General features: G+C 31.8%; 2 protein-coding genes across 5 annotated transcripts; both read right to left on the bottom strand.

Annotated features, from left to right (window-relative positions):
• Positions 1-705: 705 nt before the first annotated feature.
• On the bottom strand, positions 706-9960 carry LOC133201768 (microtubule-associated tyrosine carboxypeptidase-like). Of its 4 annotated transcripts, XM_061337569.1 has the most exons (8): positions 9880-9960; positions 8851-9331; positions 8471-8621; positions 7501-7669; positions 6930-7097; positions 6232-6512; positions 2900-2934; positions 706-1894 (listed from the first exon to the last, which is right to left on the bottom strand). In XM_061337569.1, exons 2-8 carry the CDS (start codon positions 9267-9269, stop codon positions 1840-1842), a joined length of 1278 nt encoding a protein of 425 aa, XP_061193553.1. In that variant the 5' UTR covers positions 9270-9331; positions 9880-9960; the 3' UTR covers positions 706-1839. The 4 variants fall into 4 exon arrangements, with proteins under 4 accessions (XP_061193553.1, XP_061193554.1, XP_061193551.1 ...); XM_061337570.1 differs by having other exon boundaries at positions 706-2934; XM_061337567.1 differs by lacking the exons at positions 706-1894; positions 2900-2934 and having other exon boundaries at positions 4195-6512.
• Positions 9961-18068: 8108 nt separating this feature from the next.
• Positions 18069-21461, bottom strand: LOC133201626 (small ribosomal subunit protein mS31-like). The gene is made up of 5 exons (XM_061337417.1): positions 21452-21461; positions 21160-21247; positions 20497-20573; positions 18818-18964; positions 18069-18478 (listed from the first exon to the last, which is right to left on the bottom strand). Exons 1-5 carry the CDS (start codon positions 21459-21461, stop codon positions 18201-18203), a joined length of 600 nt encoding a protein of 199 aa, XP_061193401.1. The 3' UTR covers positions 18069-18200.
• Positions 21462-21529: the final 68 nt, after the last annotated feature.

The raw sequence follows: 21529 nt of genomic DNA, 5'->3' as shown, positions 1-21529 counted from the left end.
GTTTGTTTTGGTTTTTTATTATTTATAATTTTGATTTCAAACACCTGGAACGTGCAATCTATAGAAAAGGTTATGGATAATTTGCATTTTTACAAGTTAAGGCCAGATGATACAATTTTTTTTTCAAAATCATGAAATTTACAACTAAATCTATATTTACATAAGTAAAATGAATAAGTTTAGCTACAAAAAGGTTTTTTTTTAAGTTATTCAATAATGTCCTATATTGTCCTATAAAGTGGTAAAAATTTGTATAAATTTGTAAAGGTGATTCCAAAAAAATGGAAAATTTGAACATCACAGAAAGTTCACAATTTCTTAATATTTTACAAATCTGATGTATGCATCAATTACCACTAAAATAAATTTAAAATATATACCAATCCATTGCATCCATTTTTTTTGTTTGTACTAGTATCATGTGTCCTTAAATTTTTTCATGAAACATCAGATATTAATTATTTGGACTTGAACCCCAGACCCAGGGGTCCCAATTTATGTGCTTGATTTTCAAGTCCTCATTAAATCTTTCAATGTTGTGTGGAACAAACTACCTTTTTAATCAAAGCAATCCAAATTAGCAAGCTTTTCCATTTAGGAACCAAATACTGATTCATTTGTTTATTCCATTCAAGTTGCGAATAAAGGGCAGTAACTCTCTATACCTAATAATATTTGAAATCATATTGAACATAAATGCAACACTTTTGACTTTGACTATGTTTTATTGGCATTATATTACCTCTGTACTTTGCTACCAATGTAAATCTAAAACTGCATTAAAAGTACATGCAAAACCTTAAGTCAATGGCTATGATAGACATGTATTTTTAAGCACTAAAGATCTCTACCCCCCCCCCCCCCCCCCTCACTCTACTGAAGTAAATACAAAACAATATTTAAAAACTTAGGTACCTTAAATGTACATTTAAATTACTTGTTATATTAAGATTATTACATTTTGAAATGCACACAAATTTTTGTGAATAATCTAACAATCATTATCAAAAAGAAAACAATTGAAGGTCTTAAAATGTTATCATAAACAAGGTTTTTAAATATCCCTATTCTGTATAATAGCATATGTTCAGAAGAATGCATTCAATAATAAAATAGTGATTCTTTGATACTTCTAAAATTAATGCATCGTCTGAAAACAATTCATGAGAGATTCTGACACCCAAACAAACATATCCAAACCAGGATTGGAGTTGGAATGAACTAGTACCCGCGGTAACATAACAAAATTAATAACAAAATATGAAGTTAACAAATTTCACACTAAAAAAAAATAGTGCTACTATAAAATTAAGTCTAATAATGACAACAGTAAAACAACTACACCATTTGCACACAATTTGACAAATAACAAGAAAAAAATGAGACCCTTTGATTCTGAGTACATGTTGAAAAACAAACACTAAACTGGATAACACAGTCTGTAAACACTGTAGTGGATATCACAGTTGGTAAGTGGATGTCACAGATTTAGCACACTTTAGTGGATATAGTCTATACATATTGGAGTTGATCATCAATGTGGATATAACTTAACCTTTTATGTAGCTTAAGCACTAAAGTGGATATAGCTTAAACACTGAAGTAAACACCAAATTGGATATCATTTAAACATTTAAGTGGATATAGCTTAAACACTAAAGTGGATATCACTTAAACACTAAGTGGATATAGCTTAATCACTAAAGTGGATAACACAACTTTTAAACTGTCTAGTGAATACATGAAAATAAAACATAAGTGGATATCACAGCTTACTTTGTATAAAAAAAAAATGTCATGGCACACAAACAAATGGGATGCTTATATAATGGGAGAAGGTTAATTCCGGTGCCCCTCAATGGGTGGGAGTTTTTCGATCTTTGGTAACTCATGGCTATAACAGAATGGGTGGAGGTAAATCAATTAAATTAGGCACTATTTATTTAAACTAATTTTACTTTCTGTAAATTGAAAAAAAAAAAAAAAAAATGGTTAAAATGTTACTACTGCATGGCTTGCACATTTTAATAAATAAAGATTAAAATGCTGACAAACTTTGGCACATTAGTGAAATATTCATCTAAATTATGATATATTGTATATTAGGGGTGAAGTTACTGCACAAGTTACATGTAGGCACTAAGAGATCTTTACCAGGAAAATTTCTGTTTATGCCATTTAACACTACCACAAAAATGTTAAACATTCTATAAATATTGATTTCTCTAAATTTCTTCTGATATATGTATAAATAACTTGTCTTACCCTTAATTCCAAATAATTCAAAATTATTCATGAAGATTACCGGTAAATAAAAGATGTATATATATATATATATATATATATATTTATAAAAATAAAAGATCTAGAAGACTAGCTTTTACATCATGAAACATCATTTGGTAATACATGTATGACTTAGTACAAACATTCATGTATATTTTTCTGGAGTTTTACCAAACTGTGTAGAAAAAAATTGATCATTTCACATTGCCTTATAAAGATCTGGATCTGGGGCATGAGTTAATCCTATTATTAAAAATTCTTCACGAAAAATTAGTCTACCTTTAATAAAATTTTTGTCAATATACTGATAAAGTAAGTAGTAAGCTAGTCCATATTTTTTTTTTTACTTTTGATAAATTACGCCCTCAGATTACTTACTGTTTTGTCTTCATTATTCACAATGGGAATATAAGCTAGCATATTGTACCCAACCAAACAATACATTCTGGCAGTAATTTTTCATGTTTTAGAACTTTTGGGTAATTTTCTTTTCCATGACTTTAGAAAAAGCGAGATTAAGAACTTTGCTCCTACAGGCTGTAGCAAAAATATCACTACCACACTCAACAGTCTGGCTCCTACAGTCTGTAACAAAAATTTCACAACCACCTACTTGCATAACAATCGTAGTGGCCAACAGCTTATTTTCTGAAAAAGAAATGAAAGGCTCTTTATTTAGATTTTGTGTTAATAAGTGCCCCAAATTGTGTGCAAATGATTGATCAATAATTCAATGGCATTTTATTTTCATTTTAAAAATATTATTAACATTTATTATTCCATCAAATAATTTACGTATTAATGTTTCAAGTATAACCCTGTTTTAGGCTTATGAGCAATGGTTATTAAAGCATAAAATGTTAACTTTAACAAAACGTAAGTGACACACTCCTTGTTAATTTCAACATTTACTGCATCCCCAAAGCATCTAAACATTCGATTCAACACATTTAGTTCAAACATGCAATAACAATTAACAATTCAATGGCTCATTTCTTAAAACAATAGAAATGTGATTATTGTGGATTTTTGCAAAATTTTACTTTATCTTTACTTAAATAAAAATTAATCAAAATAATTTTTTTCAAAAATTCTATAAACAAAATTTTAAAAATAATCACATTTCTGTAGCTGTATGACACTGATATTTCAGGATTAAGTATCAACTTGAAGCCATAAAAACCTCAATGAATTAGTTTTACAAAATATGTATATGATGTTAATTTTGTTTTTAATACCTATAAAAAAAAGGAAGTTTAACTAAAAACACTATAATATAAAACATTTATAATTAAATACAAATTCTGAAAGTACAAAAACAAGGCTTTTCAATCAGTATGAAAATGCAGTATAAAATATGTATACTCATGCTCTCTACTTACATGATACTTATACATGTATATCATTAAAGTCTCGATCCAGTCAACATTATAAAAAAGATTAACTTTTTAAATATACATTTTTCAAAAATATAACTAACCCATGCATGAAGTATTATAGTACATATATATGCTAATTTCAAAAAATAAAATTAAAAAATAAAATATTATAATGACAGCTTTGTAATTGTTGGCAATATGGAAATTTAACATGAATATCAGATGAAACAAGATATATTATCAGATTACCCAGTATCACAAAACCATTAAGTATAAAGGTATGAAAAGAAAATAAAAGCTACATACATATGATTTGACTTGCTTTGATCCTGAAGTTTCCTCCAATTATTTATCTAACAATTCTTTGCTAATACTTTAGATTATAATAAAAGAATGAAAACATTTTAAAAATTTTTTTCATTGGATTTTTTTGGAATAGAAAAGATGAAGAAAGATGACAAACCTTTTATAGTAAGCTAGCTTCCTGAGTAGAAGTATAAGATAATCTTCTTTAGAATTTTGTAGTTTTAAGCTTTAAATCAGCAGTATTTTAAATGGGACCTTAAGAGTTAAGAAAAGTTGGGAAAAGAAACAAGTACTGGTCAGGATAATAGATAAAAAAAAAGTTTAAAAATCTTAATTGAGAAACTACAGTAATGATGATTAATTTTAAAGCATAGTCATGATCTTTGTTTTTTTTTAGTACAACAATGTAGATAAAGTACAGTAAAGACACAAAGCACCACAGGAAAAAAAAGTTTCAGATAATTTCACAAGTAACCACATGAGAGAAAAAGAAATTCTACATAAAAAGTCTTACTATTTCTGCCAAACTTTAGTAAACATTCCCTTTTCCAACCTATATATTACATGGATTCTACATTCCAAAATTAACCAAAAAATGTTATTTGGTAATTTAAAAATAAATGTACATGTATAAACTTACCCAAAATGACTTGGATGAACTAACATCACATGTTTGAAAATTACTCTGCAATGTTCCAATACAGATTTTAAAAATGTGTAATTTAAAAAAAATGTTGAAACAGAATTTTTCCTCATTTATAAAAGAAAATCAAGTTTTAAAAAGTTTTTTTTTTTAAAGTTGGGGATTTATATTTCAATATTGGTTTGATAGTGTTTTGAAACAAAAGTGATTGACTCATTCAATGTAGGACTTTAATTTTCAACTTAAGTTATGCAAGAAAAAAAAAAGAAACAGGATTTCATTCTTTTTGATGAAGGAGAAAGAAAAAAGTGTACATATGAGCTACCATGGATGGATTACTTTAACATTCTGAAGCAAATGTCAAATAATTGTTTGACTGATCATGTAATTTACTGTAAGTAAAATTTTTTTTAAAAAATAAAAGAAATGCATTTTTCATTGACTAGACTACAGTTACTGCTAAAACCTCTTTGAATGAAAAACAGAGGTAAAAAAAAAAAAACACTCAATAAAAACTGAAATTTCAGTGTATAAAATTAGCTGCAAATTAAATTTTCAAGTTTATTTGATTTCAATGGTAAAACTGAACAATTAAATGAAACCCAAAACACTTCAGAGGTGATTAAATGTGGTCATAATTTCACCGTCACAGCCATGCAGTGTTAAGTTCAACAATTCTCACCAAAATTATAAAAATTCAAGATCTTGTGTCGCTGAAATGTGGAGTGGTCTCCCTTTAAAGTGTATCAATTCATTTTTCTCCAGAATTGTGAGATGCTGTTACTATTTTGGCTCTATATTTGTAGGATTAGAATGTAATCTATTGGAAGCTGACTTTGCCCTCCTTGTTAACAATTTGGGAGGTGGAGAAGAGGAAATCTGCCTCTCGTTCTGAACACATGATGTAAATGGATTTTCTGTCACTGATTTGGAAGATCGAATATTATCTAAACTGTCTAATAGATTATATTTTTCAGGATATATGAAATTTTCTCTACCAGATTCACAAACAGTTTTGACAACATTAGAGCACAAGTCTGGAGAATCTGAATTTCTATAAACAGAGCCAGGGTAAATAGACTTCAACTTTTTCACACCAAAGTCAGTTAGAAAAGAAAACCCAGACAATCGACTTTCAGACCACGAGGCATGCAGTGTTACCTCAGACCGACTGCTCCACTGTTCAGGGCTCTGGTCCTGGTGGATGACGGTAGTGCAGACATTGCTGTTTGTGTTGGTTGTTACGGACTTCAGACTCCAGACGGATCCAGACATGGATCCAGCAGATGAACAAGATGGCGGACAAATTTGAGGCAAATCATTAAAAATTGCATTATTGTTACAAGATGTTTCTAGTTTCGCTTCAAAGGGATCTAGACCTGCATCATGTTGAGGTAGGTCAAGGTCAGATGAAATGCCACTATCAGCACTGGACTCGGTCAAAAATCTCTGCTTTTTCTGCCCTTCAGGGGTCTCCTGAACTTCAGCCTTAGAATGTAGACTAGTGCAACTACCCTCTTCACATTCGCTCTCTGTAGCTTCAGATGAAAAACTTTCTGAACTCTGACCCTTAACCCGAAATTTATTACCTTTCCCCTTTCTATATTTTTTCCTCACCTTACGAGAGTTTTCAGGGCCAATTCTTCGCCCCCTTTTTAGACGTTGTATATAAGCTAATGGGGGATGAACACGTGGTTGAACAGTATTCAAGCCATTCAAATTTGCAATAGCCTTGAGATTCTTTTTGTATTTTGTCTCATTTTTCATAAATGCTGGCATACGGAGACAGTCTTGCCTTGCTAATCGTTTACACCGGCTTACTTCATCCACACACATTTTCCCACACATCAGAACTTGAAAATCTATGTTGTCTATGTTGCGTAATATTTCCACTGCACCTAAAATAAAAGTAATATGTAATTAAAAATATTTTATTACCTTTTGAAAGCCCTATGATATCATCTTTACCAGTGAATCTCTTAATGTAGATTCCTTAATACATGTACATTTGTATAATAATTATTGCATAATTTCGCGAGAAGCAGCACTTGCTAAATAAAATTATTCGCTTTTATTTTTATGGTTCTTAAATCCATGAAGTCTTTTGATCAACTGTCCAATTGCGAATTATTATTCTTGCTATTTGACGTCTAAGAAGCATTTTGTGATATTAAGTACTCTGGTAAAATAAGGAATCTACAATATCTCATTACCATGTTTATTCAATTAACGAGCAATTAAAATTATGGAAAATATTTTTTTTTTAAATTCTAAAAAATATGAGATTGATTCAAAAATTAAAAGTATTAAGATACCTTCAAAATAGCACTGGTCTTTTCCATATCCTCCTAAATCATTTGGATCTATCAGTCCTCGCTTTATTCTCATGCAGAGGCGCCATCTATGATCTGGACTCTTGACAAACATAGCTAGGTGATCAAACAGTTGTTTAAACGTCATTTCTGCTGCTTTACAGGCTGCATCTGAAATCATAATTATTTGCTTTTTGCAAATATTTAAAAGGATCACTGTAGTGCATAAATCAAGAGGAAATATAGTATTACTCAAATATTTACTTTTTTATTGGTTCATGATTGTTTTGATCCCCCAAACCCAAGATGTTTAAGTTTTTCTTCTTACATCCTTTAAGCCATTTTCTTCTTTCGACACATTAAGTGTTCATTAATTCATATAGTCATATATGCTTATACTTCCTTTAAGAAATATTGAGTATCTATTTTTAAATTACTGATGCAAAACTTTAGGTAGAATAATTTAAGAATTAAGGAAGAAAAAGATTTAGGATGGAGATAAACCTTGATGTTAAAAAAATGTGCTCATTTGGTTATTACATATTACATTACATTTAGATCAAAAAATGCTTACAGTACTGAAGAGCTGAGCTCCAAAGATACCGAACTCTGGCATTCAGTACGGTATTTATACAGGCAAGTCCTTCCTCTGTACGCAGCTGTTCTAAACTCCCCAGACCTCGAACTCCAAACCTCTTCCTGTCCATAAACCAAGGCTGCAAGCCATCATTAAAAGATCGAAACTGATAGGTTAAGGAAAGGTGCATTTATATATAAAAAAAGGATTAGGTCTCTGTCAATGCATACTGGTTAAAGCTCAAATATTAAATGACCTGAGTTAACAAGGCTTGAGTGTTGATCATTTTTCCACATCATAGACTTCAATAACAAATATTATACAAGATTATTTTCGTAATTTTCATTGGCTGAAAGGATGTAATGTGATATTCCTCCTTTTTTGATAACGCGAAAGCGCGTCTGGAAAATGATATCGCACGACACACCGTTCGGTTGCACTAAAGTTACGTAAAACGTGATGTCATAATATAAGAAGCGTGTTTTAACCATTGTGACGTAATGACAGCCAAGTCTGTTCAGTTAGGACTGTGTCAGTGCATTCACTTTGAGTGATTATATAATATAACTATTATGACTTCAGTGAATGATCAATATATGGTTATAAGGACTCATGGCAATTGATATTGACCTCAGACACAGAAAATGATAGCGACCTCGCAGGCTTGGTCACTATCACTTTTTGTGTCTTCGGTCAATATCAATTGCCATGAGTCCTTATAACCACATATTGACCTACACTGAAGTCCATAATTGTATATTATCATTTTTTATTAAATCAAATATTCTGCTATAAATCTTATCAAAACTTTTTAGAGAAGATGGCAGTATTTCACCCATGCATGTTTTTATTTTTAAAATGAAATCTTGGAGCTAGTTTTACTCAGCTTTCAGTGTCAATGATAACTGCAATGAAATCTCTCCCTTTCAAATTGAAATTAAAACACTATAAATTTTCATCAGGATACAAAATGTGTTCCTATTTCATGGTCTGCAAGACATCTGATACCCCATTCTCTTAAAAAGTTGTTATCCTCTGTGTTCTTTATCCAGAAAGAGTAACTCCTAGCCTCTGGTTTGTTGTATTTAGCATGAGGACCGACCCACATCATTTTTGCACTTGAAAACAAGAAGATAACGTAGTAAGTTGAAAGCAAAGGTGTTTCAAAATTTTGAAGAACAGCTTAACTATTCTTAATGGCCATGTTTATACTTAATATTTTTGTTAATATACCAATAATGGCTCCACATTGATCATAGGACAATGACCAAAACAAATCTTAATGTACATAAAATTCATCATAATGCTTGAATGAATATAAATTAGAACAAATTTCATCATAGATACCTTGAAGCTAAATTAGTACACCATATAATGCTCATCGCTCCATCTAGTTTGTTTTCCTTGAGATACTCTAGGAGAATATTATTCGCCTCATCTTTGGTAATTTTTTTCCCATGCATAGCCTCCAAATAATCATGACCATCCCCATATTTTTCCTTCACAACCTTAAGTATATGCTCAGCTTCTCCAAACAGCTCAAACCTTATCTGATTGCTAGCTTTATTGTACAAGTTTTCTATTTCTTCTTCAGAGCCTTTTAAAACAAACTTTGGTAGCCTTCCATGCTTCAGAAACCGCTCTTTCTGCTCTTCTAAGTTCAGAGGACAGATTGCAGTTGCAAATTTTGCTGGCTGCTGTTCTAGAGTTTTGATGTTTGTAGTTTTACCCCCTGAGGAAGTTCGATGCTGGTATTTCTTGGTCATGACTACATCCGCAATGCGTGTGTTTACCAAAAACACTGGCTACCATGGAACCTAGAGGGAAACTAAAGGATAATGATGCACAGATGCTAAACTGTAGCTCTAAGTAAAATTTTCAGTTCACATGTCCCACAACCTAAAATTTTCCTGAGAGCTAATTAAGAAATTCAGCTAACTTACGTACAGTACAAATTTATGCATACACCCTCATTACATATTTGAAATAAAAAAGAATTAATTAAAACTAATATGCAAATGCAGCAGCTAGTATATTCAATGATGACGAAATCAATGTGTAAATTAAACCAGTTATAAGAGAAGGAAAAGAAATCAAAATAAACATTTATTTTAATAGTGTCAAAAGATGGTGGTTTTTCGCTTAAATGCTTGTGTATTTATGGCAAAGATCATAAGAGGATACTTTCAGAGGAGTTACCTTTTATAAACTTGAAAAACTATAAAATAGTTGCAGCGAATTTTATAACCATTTGACTTTCATGATACTCAGATACTAACGTTAGATCTAATAGTATAATAAATGAAAGCATTTTTTATTTACTGATTTATTTAGTCTTTTTATGTTTTTCCGGTAGTCAAAAATGTCTGTTTTTACCTTTTTTACAGTGGGTCTATCATTTTATCACTCAGTCTGTCTTCGCTTACTCGGCAAAAAAATATCTGCCGCCATATCTAAATAACAGAGTCGCTAGGGGAAGTACATTGACGTCACAATATATTACAAAGGTGAATCCAGAGAAGACCCGAAAAGCAGAGAACGAAAATTATAAAGGACTGAAAGTACTGAACCGAGGTAAAATGGTGAAATCCTTCTGGTAAAATTAATAAACTGGCAGATGCAGAAATTTAATAGAATACATTTATACTTTTTATAAGTAAACGGCCAGATGAAATATGGAGATAACGAAAAGAAATCAAGTTCAAAAGTCCATCGAAACATTACAAATCGGGAGCAGAGCAAACACGGACCTCTAAAAACATTAGAAGTGGGATCAGGTCCCATGGAGGAGTAAGCATCCCCTGTCGACAGATCTACTGAAATACGGAATAATTAAAATAGAGCAAGTATTTTTGAAATTTTAAAATATTTTATCATTTTTCGATATTCTCACCTGTCTGCATGATTGGCTAAAAGTATAGATCATGTGGTCAAGTATGCAACAACATACTGACCAGCTAACTGGGTGTTTCTATATTTCAAGTTAAGCTTCCAAAAAATAAAGCATATGATGTTTCAAAAATTGGAAACAATTTTCTCTAAAACGTCAATATAGTATAATGACGTTGCAATAGTTGATATTGACTGGATGTTTCTACAAACTGATACTTCAGCTCCTATATCATAATAAGTACATGATGACGTAACAATGCCTAAGATCAATTTTCCTTACTTTCATCACTTTGAACTAATGTATTTTTACGGAGATCTTTTGTCTGTTCATTTTCCGATGAATGTAATGTCGATTTTAGTAACCGAACTACTTTTCATTATTTATTTTGATACAATTATTGTCAGTGTTCGTCATTCCAATAATTAAAGGCACGCGACTGTGTTATAAACTAAGGCCATTCCAAGTTTTTTAGCGTCCACCCATCTTTCAAAAACCTACCTACCTATTCGCAACCCCCCCCCCCCCCCCCGACGTAACAGTAATAAAAATGACATCATTCAAAGGATTTGATTTCATGAATCTATTTTTCTCATAGAAATGTCTTCTGTTTGGTAGAATCAAGGTATTAAATGCTTAAAATATACATAATATGACTTACTAGTGAGAAATATTTAAAGGGTTTTTTATCACTTCTCAAATTTTTTTGATACTACAAAGTTTACATGCTATTAAAATCATATATTTAAAAATCTTTGTTAGAAAATTAATATTTTTGATGTTTCAGCGATTCAAAGTTTGAATTTCTCAATATGCATATTTTGATCGCCGACGTTACGCACCATTGCTGTCAATCCTGGTCAAGCAAAGTACTTATTGTGTATACAAAACCTGGCTCATTTGTAGTGTCTATTAAACCTGTAAGAAAATAATTAAGAGATAATTGGATAATTGACAGCTAGTAAGGCATAATTTAAAGCTTTAGGATGCACAAATGTGCACAAGAAAGGTTTTAGGAAGAATTTTTTCCCCACATTTCCTAAACTTGGTCGAGAGATGAAAGGGGGACCTTAATTTTGACCCAAATTTTGACCAAAATAATCAATTTTAGGACTCCTAGTTTTTTTTTTTTTTTTTTTTTTTTTTTTTTTTTTTTTTTTTTTCTGATATGGTATGCCAAAAACCAAGGCGCACGCGGACGCTAAACATAGAAAAAACTTGGAATGACCTAATACTCTGTAAAACGTATGACAATGTTCTTTTCATGATTTGAATTCAGCTTCTGTAAATTTTTTGTGTCTCTCCGTGTGCTTTAAAGGAAATATTTTAATCATATGTTTCTATTTTTAAATTATACAATAAAAATTCTTGTTGAGTAGAAGAAAGAAAAATATTCAAATAACTTATTAAGCGAGATAACTGTTGTCAATGAGTAATGCCGGGGATGGCAAGGGATATAACTCTGTAAAGAAGCACGTGTTTTGCGTTTTTTATTTGAAAAGAAAGAATTTACATTGAATTTAGTACAAATTGAAAACCAAACTAGAAAAAAATTATTATGTAGGTTATAAAAGTTAAATGATAAGAAGGACCCTAGACTAAGTTTTACTGATGTGAGTGTTATTATCACATTCTCACGTATTTCGTCTGCACATCAACTTTATACAAGGTATTAACCATGTTAAATGTCAATCAAGTTGTACGTGTATTAAGGTGTATCGACAAGTAAAGGACAAGATAGGCTATGACCCCTTTTTGCCCCTGGTTTGGGGCGTCTTTTTGAATGATGCAACAGTTTATCAGTAAAAACCTGCTGTCATCCCTGCCACAAAATGAGTATTGGTTCTAAGTTATTGGATACACAGAGGTCACAGGAAGGTCAGAAAATATGTCAATTTCCGAATTTTCTCATTTTTATGCAAATTTTTATCGATTTTACAGCACATTTTGGTTCAGAAGACATAGAGCACAAGCTTCCCTATCTACCAAATTTATATATTTCGTACACTAGTATCAGATGCTTCATTTGTATAAAAATCTCAGATAGGCAAGCTTGTGCTCTATATCTCCGGAAGTGAAAAGTATCTCAAATTTGACGAAATTCAACCAGAATTGAGGAAATTCAGGAAAATGTCCTACTTCTGCACCCTCTTGTGGCCTCCGTGTAAGCTTTGCATCAAAATTAGTGCTGGATTTCAAACAAGCGTCATTTTATGTTCTTAACTACAAGCTATCACAATTTTAACTGTCTTCTGAATTTTACATCAAATAAGGGGCCAGATTCGGCCGTTACCATAACTTGTCCTTTATTTCTAGATATTTTTTTTAACCTGAAGATATATCTTTCTAATACTCCATTGCACTCCGACGTGTTGCCGTTGACCGTTTGCTTACTGACAACAAAGCAAGTTTCTGATTGCTCTATGTGTAATCGCTTTTAAAAATTGCACGTGCAGATTTTCATAACTTACGTAATCGATAACTTAGTAAATCAATATAAAGACAATAAAACATAACGGGGAATTCTTTATTTTTATAACATTTAAAAGAAATTATACCCGACTTGTGTACTACAGGCTTTTAGATCCGCTCCCAAGAATCGTGTAATTTTCAAATCGATATATTTCTACGCAGCTGTCGGCATGTAAATTCCGTGCACAATATTTTGAGTTAGCTTAATTAGTAAGTAAGTAAGTAAATATTTTATTATAGTGACATGTGTATATATACAATAATTTTACATTCATTAAACAACTAAACATGTATGAACAACACCTGGCCCATCGGACCTTTAAGTCACTTTAAGAAATATAAATATACATTACATGCGTGAATTTTTTTTGTTGTCTTGTATTATAAATGTTATATATGAAATTTGCAGTTTGACGTGGGAAGTGAGTTAATAGATATTTAAAGAGAACATTTAAATCATTATTACTGAGTATGTAAATTTGAGGTTCCAGTATTTCTTAGAAAGTCTTGTCTACAGTTTTTATAGAGATTATATTTTAATAGAAAATGAAGTTCATCCTCTACTTTGTAAAGATCATAGAGCTTACATATTCTGTCTTGAATTGGTTCTCCACGATAGCGACCAGTCTCGATACGCAGTGGGAGCACTCCACACCGGAACTGCGCCATTGTAGACCTTACTGGTTTCGGCAAGTCCATCTCAACGTATTGTTCAAGGCCGTATTCTTCCTTAATAATGCAGTACGTCCGTAATTTTGCAGATTTCTTAATATCAGATTGCCATTTGGATTGTTGATTTAAAAGCTGTCTCTGAATAAAAAAAAGAATATCGCAAAAACTGCATGTTGTGGAAAATGTTGTTTAAATCTGTGTTTAATCATGAGTATGTACATGAAAAGTAATATGTTTTTCGCTGAAATTGAATTATGCGCATTGACCCCCCCCCCCCCCCCTGGATTTGTAGAATTATTAAATGTATACAAATAAAAAAAAATGTCAATATGGATATGAAGATTTGATTGCTTCTTCTTTAATATGTGTATAGAGGATTCTTTTTAATATATAAAATATTTATCACACTGTAATAATGATTTTATGAGTTTATATACGCCAGACGTCATAACTTTTTCATTTCAAATGTTGAATAATATCATTTAGTAAATCCAAAAAAACCCATTAAAACAAAAAATCTGGGATTTGAATCCGGGTCTCTGGCTTGCTAGGAAAACATCATTACCCTAGACCACGGAGGCACTTGCTTATACAGAAATTTAAATGCAAACATTAGGTCACATATAATGTTTATATTCACGTTCGATATTGTCAAAATTTTACACAATACATGTTGTCTAATTTAGCCTTTACTAAACAGTTCTAATAGATGTAATTTGAATATAAAGTCCGCCGACAACATGTATCATACGTAATAAATCTCCACATGCCCCTGTGCTAAAAATAGTGCCAAGCGACTTTAAATACAATAAATAAAAAAAAACGGGGCGGGACACTTTGAGAGGGGCAAGAGAGGCCATAGGGAGTTATGGAATAAAATTTCATTGCAAAAGCTCAAAAGCTTCTTGAGATATCGCCCGGAAACAAAAGTGTTACACACAGACGAAATTTATGAATTTACGACCTTGAACTTTGACCTTTTGACCTCAAAATCAATAGGGGTCTTCCTTAGGCAACAGGGAGTTGTTATGTAAAATTTCATTGCAAAAGCTCAAAGAATTCGCGAGATATCGCGCGGAAACGAAAGTGTTAAAACAGAGAGAATTTATGAATTTATGACCTTGACCTTTGGACCTCCAAATAAATAGGGTTCTTCTTTAGGCCATAGGGAGTTGCTATGCAAAATTTCATTGCGAAAGCTGAAAGTGTTCTCGAGATATCGAGCGGAAACGAAAGTGTTACAGACATACAGAAATACAGACGGACGGACGGACAGACAGACAGACCCAAATTATTAATATTCCCCACTTTCAGTGAAAGCGAGGGACAACAACCCTGTTTAAAGTCAGCTTTTCGCAAATTCTATGGTCATTATAATGACCTTGTTTGTAAATACAATCTATCGTTGGGTTGTACATGCATGAATTTGGTCTGACATGGTTTATATCATTTGGTAGCCCATTTTTGTCACCCGCTTTCACTGAAAATGGGGGATATTAATTTGGGTCTGTCTTTCCGTCCGTCCGTCCGACTGTATTTCTGTCTGTCTGTAACACTCTAATTAAAACATACTTGGTCAATTTTTATTATTAGGCAAAACAGTGAAAAAAATATAAACTTTCCTGTTTGACTGATGAGTGAATATTTTGAGCCTCAAACAAAGCGCCGATGACTTTGTAGAACAATCAAAGACGCTTTTCAATACTGCTTAGCAGTACTTGTTTAGTGAGATAAGCTCACTCTAAGTCCTTTACACGCGACATTACCAGTAACCGTTATTTACTGGCTCTGACTTTAACACATGGTCATTTGTGAATATCTCTCTAACGTCTTATATATAGTATACAAGCCTGTTACTCGTTAGCATTGCTTAAATATTTACATAATATGAAGCAGAAATCAATGATCGTTTTGTCTACGTTGTTCAAAGGGACATAATTTGAATTATCGAACTTTGAAACAAAACTTACATTATGCAAATTTCCAAAGAAACATTCAATCACAAGGACAAATTGTATATAAAAGCTCTCTTTGGAGGGTGGATGGTGGGGAATATTTCCAATACATTGACAAGTAAAATAATTGTCCTCGTTTAAATACAAGTAGAATTGCACCATACCGCACTCTGCTGCAATACAATGCGATACATTGTGATGCCTGCCACACTCTGCTGCAATACAATGCGATACATTGTGATGCCTGCCAAATTGTCCAATCAAAATTAACTTAGTCAATTTTTTTTTCTTAGTTGAATTTAAAAACTGCATTGAATACACACACTTTTTTCATTTTATGCTTGGAAAAAAGGGTTTCAAAAACAGACTAGAGAGCATTTCTTTTATTCTCATATTCTTAAATATTTGTTTTCTTTGATATGAATCAAAATTAACAGTCAGTAATTAAGTCGAAGGACTTTCACAAAGTTACGTGTTACTGTGTTTTTTTTTAATCGAATGACTAGTTTGAGTATGCATAAAAGATCCAAAAGAAATGAACACTCCTTTTTGACTGATGAGTGGATTTTTTTTGTTTGCAAGAGGATTTATACTGTTTACCATAATAAGAATTTAACAGCATTTTATTGCACTGCCCTACAATGCAATGTCATTCAATAAAATGAAGTCCATTTTTGTTTTACATTATGGTATTGAAAATAAGGTGTAAATTAACATATTTTCTAATATATTTTGATTTTTAAAAAAAGTTTTCAAAAACAGACTGGATGGAATATTTTCATTCACATTTTCTTATTTGATTGTTCTCTTTCCTACGAATCTAAATTAACAATGCACTAATAATGTCGAAGGATTTTTCGACAAGTTTTTCATTGCTGTTTATTATTTTATGCAACGCCTAGTTTGGATATATGAAAGATTGAAAAAGAGAGAAATCTCATGTTTGACTTATGAGTGTAAATTTTGAGAGTAATGCAGATAAGCACCAGGAAGGATAAACAGAATATATTCTGATAACTGTACTTAGAGCTAAGTTCTCATCAAAGAACAGTTACTTCGCTGATTTTTTTATTGAAAGACTGATATGGATATATGCGAACCATCACGAGGAAAACTGGAGTGTCGAGTGAAGTTCTTTAATTGTAAGCTAATTAATTTTGCTTTTAAATAAAAATATAACTGTCCTACAATACATTGCATTGTAATGCTTGTTGTTCTGTCTAATTAAAACATACTTGGTCAATTTTTATTATTAGGCAAAACAGTGAAAAAAATATAAACTTTCCTGTTTGGCTGATGAGTGAATATTAAATTGAGCCTCAAACAAAGCGCCGATGACTTTGTAGAACAATCAAAGACGCTTTTCAATACATGTACTGCTTAGCAGCTTGTTTAGTGAGATAAGCTCACACTAAGTCCTTTACATGTGACATTACTCGTAAAGTTCCAATTTTCGCCGTAAATTATCACAAAAGAGAAGATGAATTATAGTAAGTAGATTGCGACTTTTTATATCCCACTCATTTCTGTTTAAAATCTTTCAGAAAATTCTGGAAACAGATTTTTATAGGACATGTTTTTAAAAGAAACAGATTATAGCAATTTCCTGTTTACTGCCAATTTTATGTTTAAAACCGGTTCAACCTACACCACGTGTCTTGAATTTAAATCACAATAACATGTAACATTTTTTAGCTCACCTCAACGAAGTTCAGGTACAACAAAGTACAGTGAAATATTATTATAAAACACAATACATGAAATTTTAAAGCATTCAAATCTCCATTACAACTTTTAAAATAAGACATTTGCAACAATATATATTTGTTGGTTTAGAAATAAGGTGCTCTTATCAGAAGAATTTAAGCGATATTTTGTACCGTTTTTTGATAGGCAGTGTACAATTTTTTTCACCAAAATTCCAGTTTTTCTTATGGCTCCTGTACAGTTATGTGGTCTTTGACTTATCACATGTATGAATATAGTGAAAATCTGCAGAATGTAATTACAGAGTTTTTGAAAATATTTTATCCTCTGAAAAATATGATGTTCACATAAACTTCTTAACTTATATATGAACAAATACAAATATTGTACTTTTAGAACCGAGAATGCAAAACTCCCAATCGAAATGGGCAGAAAGTATATCAGTCAAACCTCATTATCTCGAACGCAATGGGACCAAGATTAAACTTCAAGAAATCTGATGATTTTGAGATAACCAGGGGAAAAACATAATGAACAAGTAGTTTGGACTGCAAACTCACTTCAACATATCACTGGTATTCAAGATATCGGTGTTCAAGATAAAGAAGTTCAACTATATACGCAGTAGTTATGACAAACTAAATTTCTGTTTACATCATGATGTCATTTATCAGTTTCACTACTCCCTCATGTATTCCTTGCTAAAGATTGTCATATATTTACAGAGTGGAAAAACTCGAATTAAAAAACAAATTCTCAAAATACCTCAAAGTAATTGATAATTGACATATAAAACAATCTTGAATATAACTGAATTTTTTTTCCACAGACACCATGATTTCGCAATTTCAAAAGTCAACACCTTTGCATTCATTTATTATTTAATATCTCATTCACTTCAAATCTACAAATATAAGAAACACACATACATGTACTAGTACAGTCATTTACATCTGAATATTTTTACAAGCTCTGAGACCTGCAATGTTGTGTTTAATCATTCAAGTTTTTTTTTCTTTGTTCTCCTGTGTAAGGAAAGTCTTTAAATCACCCGTCTCACCAAAACTGTCTTTAAGCACCATGGCTTTCTCCTGGAAATAGTTTTTATACCATTCAATGTGTTCATGTTTCTCTTTCACTGTTAAATGGGGGTTCTGAGATAGACCCACTGTCACTTGTTCCATAAACTTTCGTATGGGCCCACTTTTTGGGAAATCTTTGAGCAAATCATCAAGGAACACATGATCAGCGAAGGACACATCCTTTTCCTCCTCAATTCCTAAAGAGCAAAAACAGCTGGGTTTAAGAACTACTGTGGAATCATTTTAATATTCATGGGGGTCAATATTTGTGGGTAAGTAGAATTTTAATGAGTCTTGGGGTCGTAATTTCATGGGTTACTTCAAATGGCTCAATGAATCAATACATTGAAATCATTGTTCATGGGGACATAAATTCATGGATAAGGGTGACCCATGAAAAACCCCAAAAACATTGCCCCCCCCCCCCCCCCCCCCCCGTGGCCAAATTTTTGTTCAGTTATACAGAATTACTACATTTAAACTGACTACATCCCCATGTTTATATGATAGTGAATTCTTCACATTTGATGGCTTACCCTGCTCATTATCAATGGGATAGTGCCACATTTTGCCTTGTTTGGTCAATTGGATCATCTCCTCGAATCCATTATAAGGAACTCTATTGTTAACCAGCCGTTCATGTTCCTCTCTCTCCAACTGATACCACAGGTTGTCTGTTGGATCTGCAAAGACAAGGAAAAATTGTTAGAAAGTGGTAAAATTATCAGAAATACTTTTTTTATTCTGGCCAGCATACATGGAATAATGGGACACTTTCGGCGGAGGGTATTGTTGTGATAAACTACTGTGATGTACCTCTACACCATACTCAGTAGGTAATTCTTAATGCAAAAGCATCTCCAGACATGTGTACTCTTGAAGGGAGGTAGAGCAATCAACTAACCAGACTAGAACCACAAATGTTACTTCTTTACACTGCAAAGTTGATACTAGCCCTAGCTACATGACAGAGTTAATTCATAAGATAAATTACCCAACATTACAGTCATTCATAGCATCAAGTTAATAATTATGTAAATAGAATGGGCTGAAAAAACTTCTTCCAGCAAATTTCAAAAACAGTTCATATACCTCATTATTTTGAACTGAAAGGGACCATTTAAAAAACTGTAAGAATTCCGAAGATTCAAGAAATTGAGATTAAAGTAAAGAAAAATTGGTCGAGACTTCTAATAACTTACTTTAACATATCCATGGTATTTGAGATACCAATGTTTAAAATACCGAAGTTCAATATCGTTATACTTCGGTATCAGGAATGTTGATATCTTGAATACCATGGATATGTCGAAGTTTGTTGGAAGATCCCATCACCTTCTCTTTTGTATTTTTACCTCAATATCTCAAACATCTCAAAATTTTTTCTTGCTGCCATTGAGTTCAAGGTATGACTGTATATTGAAATTGTACATATACGTACAATCAAAGCAGCAAATCTGTAGCTCTCTGGGATATACAGTTTGAGCAGACATACCAGAAAGCTACAGAGCCACCACTGTAAAAAAAACCTGCAAGTAACAGTTTTTTTTTTCAAATTATACACATTTCCCCATCTAAAACATGGTATCCATTGATTAAAAATGTTTTTTAATCCTTTGTTTTTCCGTTTACCTTTCAATGGTTCCAAATGGTCTCTGTGACCTTGCAATGTAACTGTTTTAGAAACCTCACCTTTTGATAGATTTTTGGGGGTTGCAAGGAAGGGAAAATAAGCATGCCGAGGAAATCTAGTAGTGATTTTTTTTTTTGTCAAACAATAACTACATCATCTATAATTATAGTGAGGTTTCAATAAAAAAAATTAGATAAATAACAAGACAGATGCATGGACTATCTTGACGGACATATTTTCCCCTGCATGCATATTTTAGTACAACCCAAAATGGGTGTTAGTACATGTAGGTAAAACTGTTGAAACCATGAAATTCAAAGGCCGCAGAAGCAGTTTGGAATTGTTGGTAATACAGTACAACAAAGAGAAGTAAAATATAGATCCCATGCTGAAGGATGGGGGAATGCGAATAATGCAACAAATAATACCCAAAATGTGTCACAAAAAAAAAAAACACCAAGTGAACGTAAATCGAAGATTTTTTACAATGGATTGCTCTGTAGCTCTTTGGTATGTCTGTCTGAATTATCTATCCCAGAGAGCTACAGCTCAGCAGCCACATACAGTCAGTGAACAGCTTACCTTGTGGTTCTGGCTTCTTCAAATCTTCCTTTGACCAAATCTTTAATGGCTCAACTTTTGAAAAACTGAAATCCTCCCTGGAAAATAAAGCCAAATTTTACAAACATTACTTGTCAATAATCATAAACTCATACTTAACCCATGCAGTTGTATATTTTCTGTATATCAGAATATTAGTTCTTTCCATTTAATTTCTGGGATGATTATTTTTTCTTAGTCACAGAATGCATCTTAATTGTTCTCTAAGATGAAAGAGTCAAATGAATGAAATAAAATCTCTTCCTTATAGGTAAGTGTTTTCAGCAATAGATTTCAGAGTTGGTCATCTTACACCAATAGTAAAAATTAACACACACACATTGATCATTATTCCAAATCTTGATAGCGTTTTGCATAAAAGGAATGTATGAACAAAAAAAAAAATTTGTAATTAATATTGATCTTATAAAAGTTTTTTATTATGATAATTAAGTTCAATGCAATCACTGAAGTCGAGAAAAATAGGAACCTATAAACCCATTTTCAAATACATGTATTGACATGTATGTCAACTGAAAGGCGTGAAAGCAACCTCAACAGAAACTTCTTCCAAATATGGTGAATAATATATACACTTACAAGATAAAAAATAAAGTTGTATCAAATCTCCAATTTCTCACTTACGGAATATTAAGTTTTTGGGTTATCTGAATTTCCCGTTTGTCCAGAGCTTCTTCAATGCGATACAATAATTCCTCATCTTCATCTCGGACTACACGAAAAATAACAGAATTATATCTTTTTTTCAGATATTTAACATTTTGAAAAGGATAGCATAGATAATGCATTGTTTTTCCAAAGAATAACATAGCATATTAGCCTATATTAGGTTTATTTTGTATAAAAGTTAGTTTTCAAACAGACTGTTCAGTCAGAAGTGGATACAATGAAGTGAATATAATATAGAAAAACTTACAATGAGGCATCTCTGTAAAAAAAGAAGAAATAAATCAAAATCTCTACAATCAAAAAGTAAACTTGCATAAAAGAATTT

This window comes from Saccostrea echinata, unplaced genomic scaffold (assembly GCF_033153115.1).
Source record: "Saccostrea echinata isolate AGI-Se365-2 ecotype Australia unplaced genomic scaffold, CSIRO_AGI_Sech_v1 ptg000045l, whole genome shotgun sequence".
NCBI classification, from domain to species: domain Eukaryota; kingdom Metazoa; phylum Mollusca; class Bivalvia; order Ostreida; family Ostreidae; genus Saccostrea; species Saccostrea echinata.
This window is presented reverse-complemented; position numbering and strand designations above follow the sequence as displayed.

Bases quoted from the DNA above. Each gene is read 5' to 3' on its own strand.
- LOC133201768 (XM_061337567.1), bottom strand. From the start codon at position 9,269: ATGACCAAGAAATACCAGCATCGAACTTCCTCAGGGGGTAAAACTACA. The intron at 8,622-8,850 runs GTATCTATGATG...CTTGTTTTCAAG, and splicing joins TGTACTAATTTAGCTTCAAG to TGCAAAAATGATGTGGGTCG. The intron at 7,098-7,500 runs GTAAGCATTTTT...TTATGATTTCAG, and splicing joins GAGCTCAGCTCTTCAGTACT to ATGCAGCCTGTAAAGCAGCA.
- LOC133201626 (XM_061337417.1), bottom strand. The intron at 20,574-21,159 runs GTAAGTGAGAAA...TTTATTTTCCAG, and splicing joins ACCCAAAAACTTAATATTCC to GGAGGATTTCAGTTTTTCAA. The intron at 18,479-18,817 runs GTAAGCCATCAA...TTTGCTCTTTAG, and splicing joins TCCCATTGATAATGAGCAGG to GAATTGAGGAGGAAAAGGAT.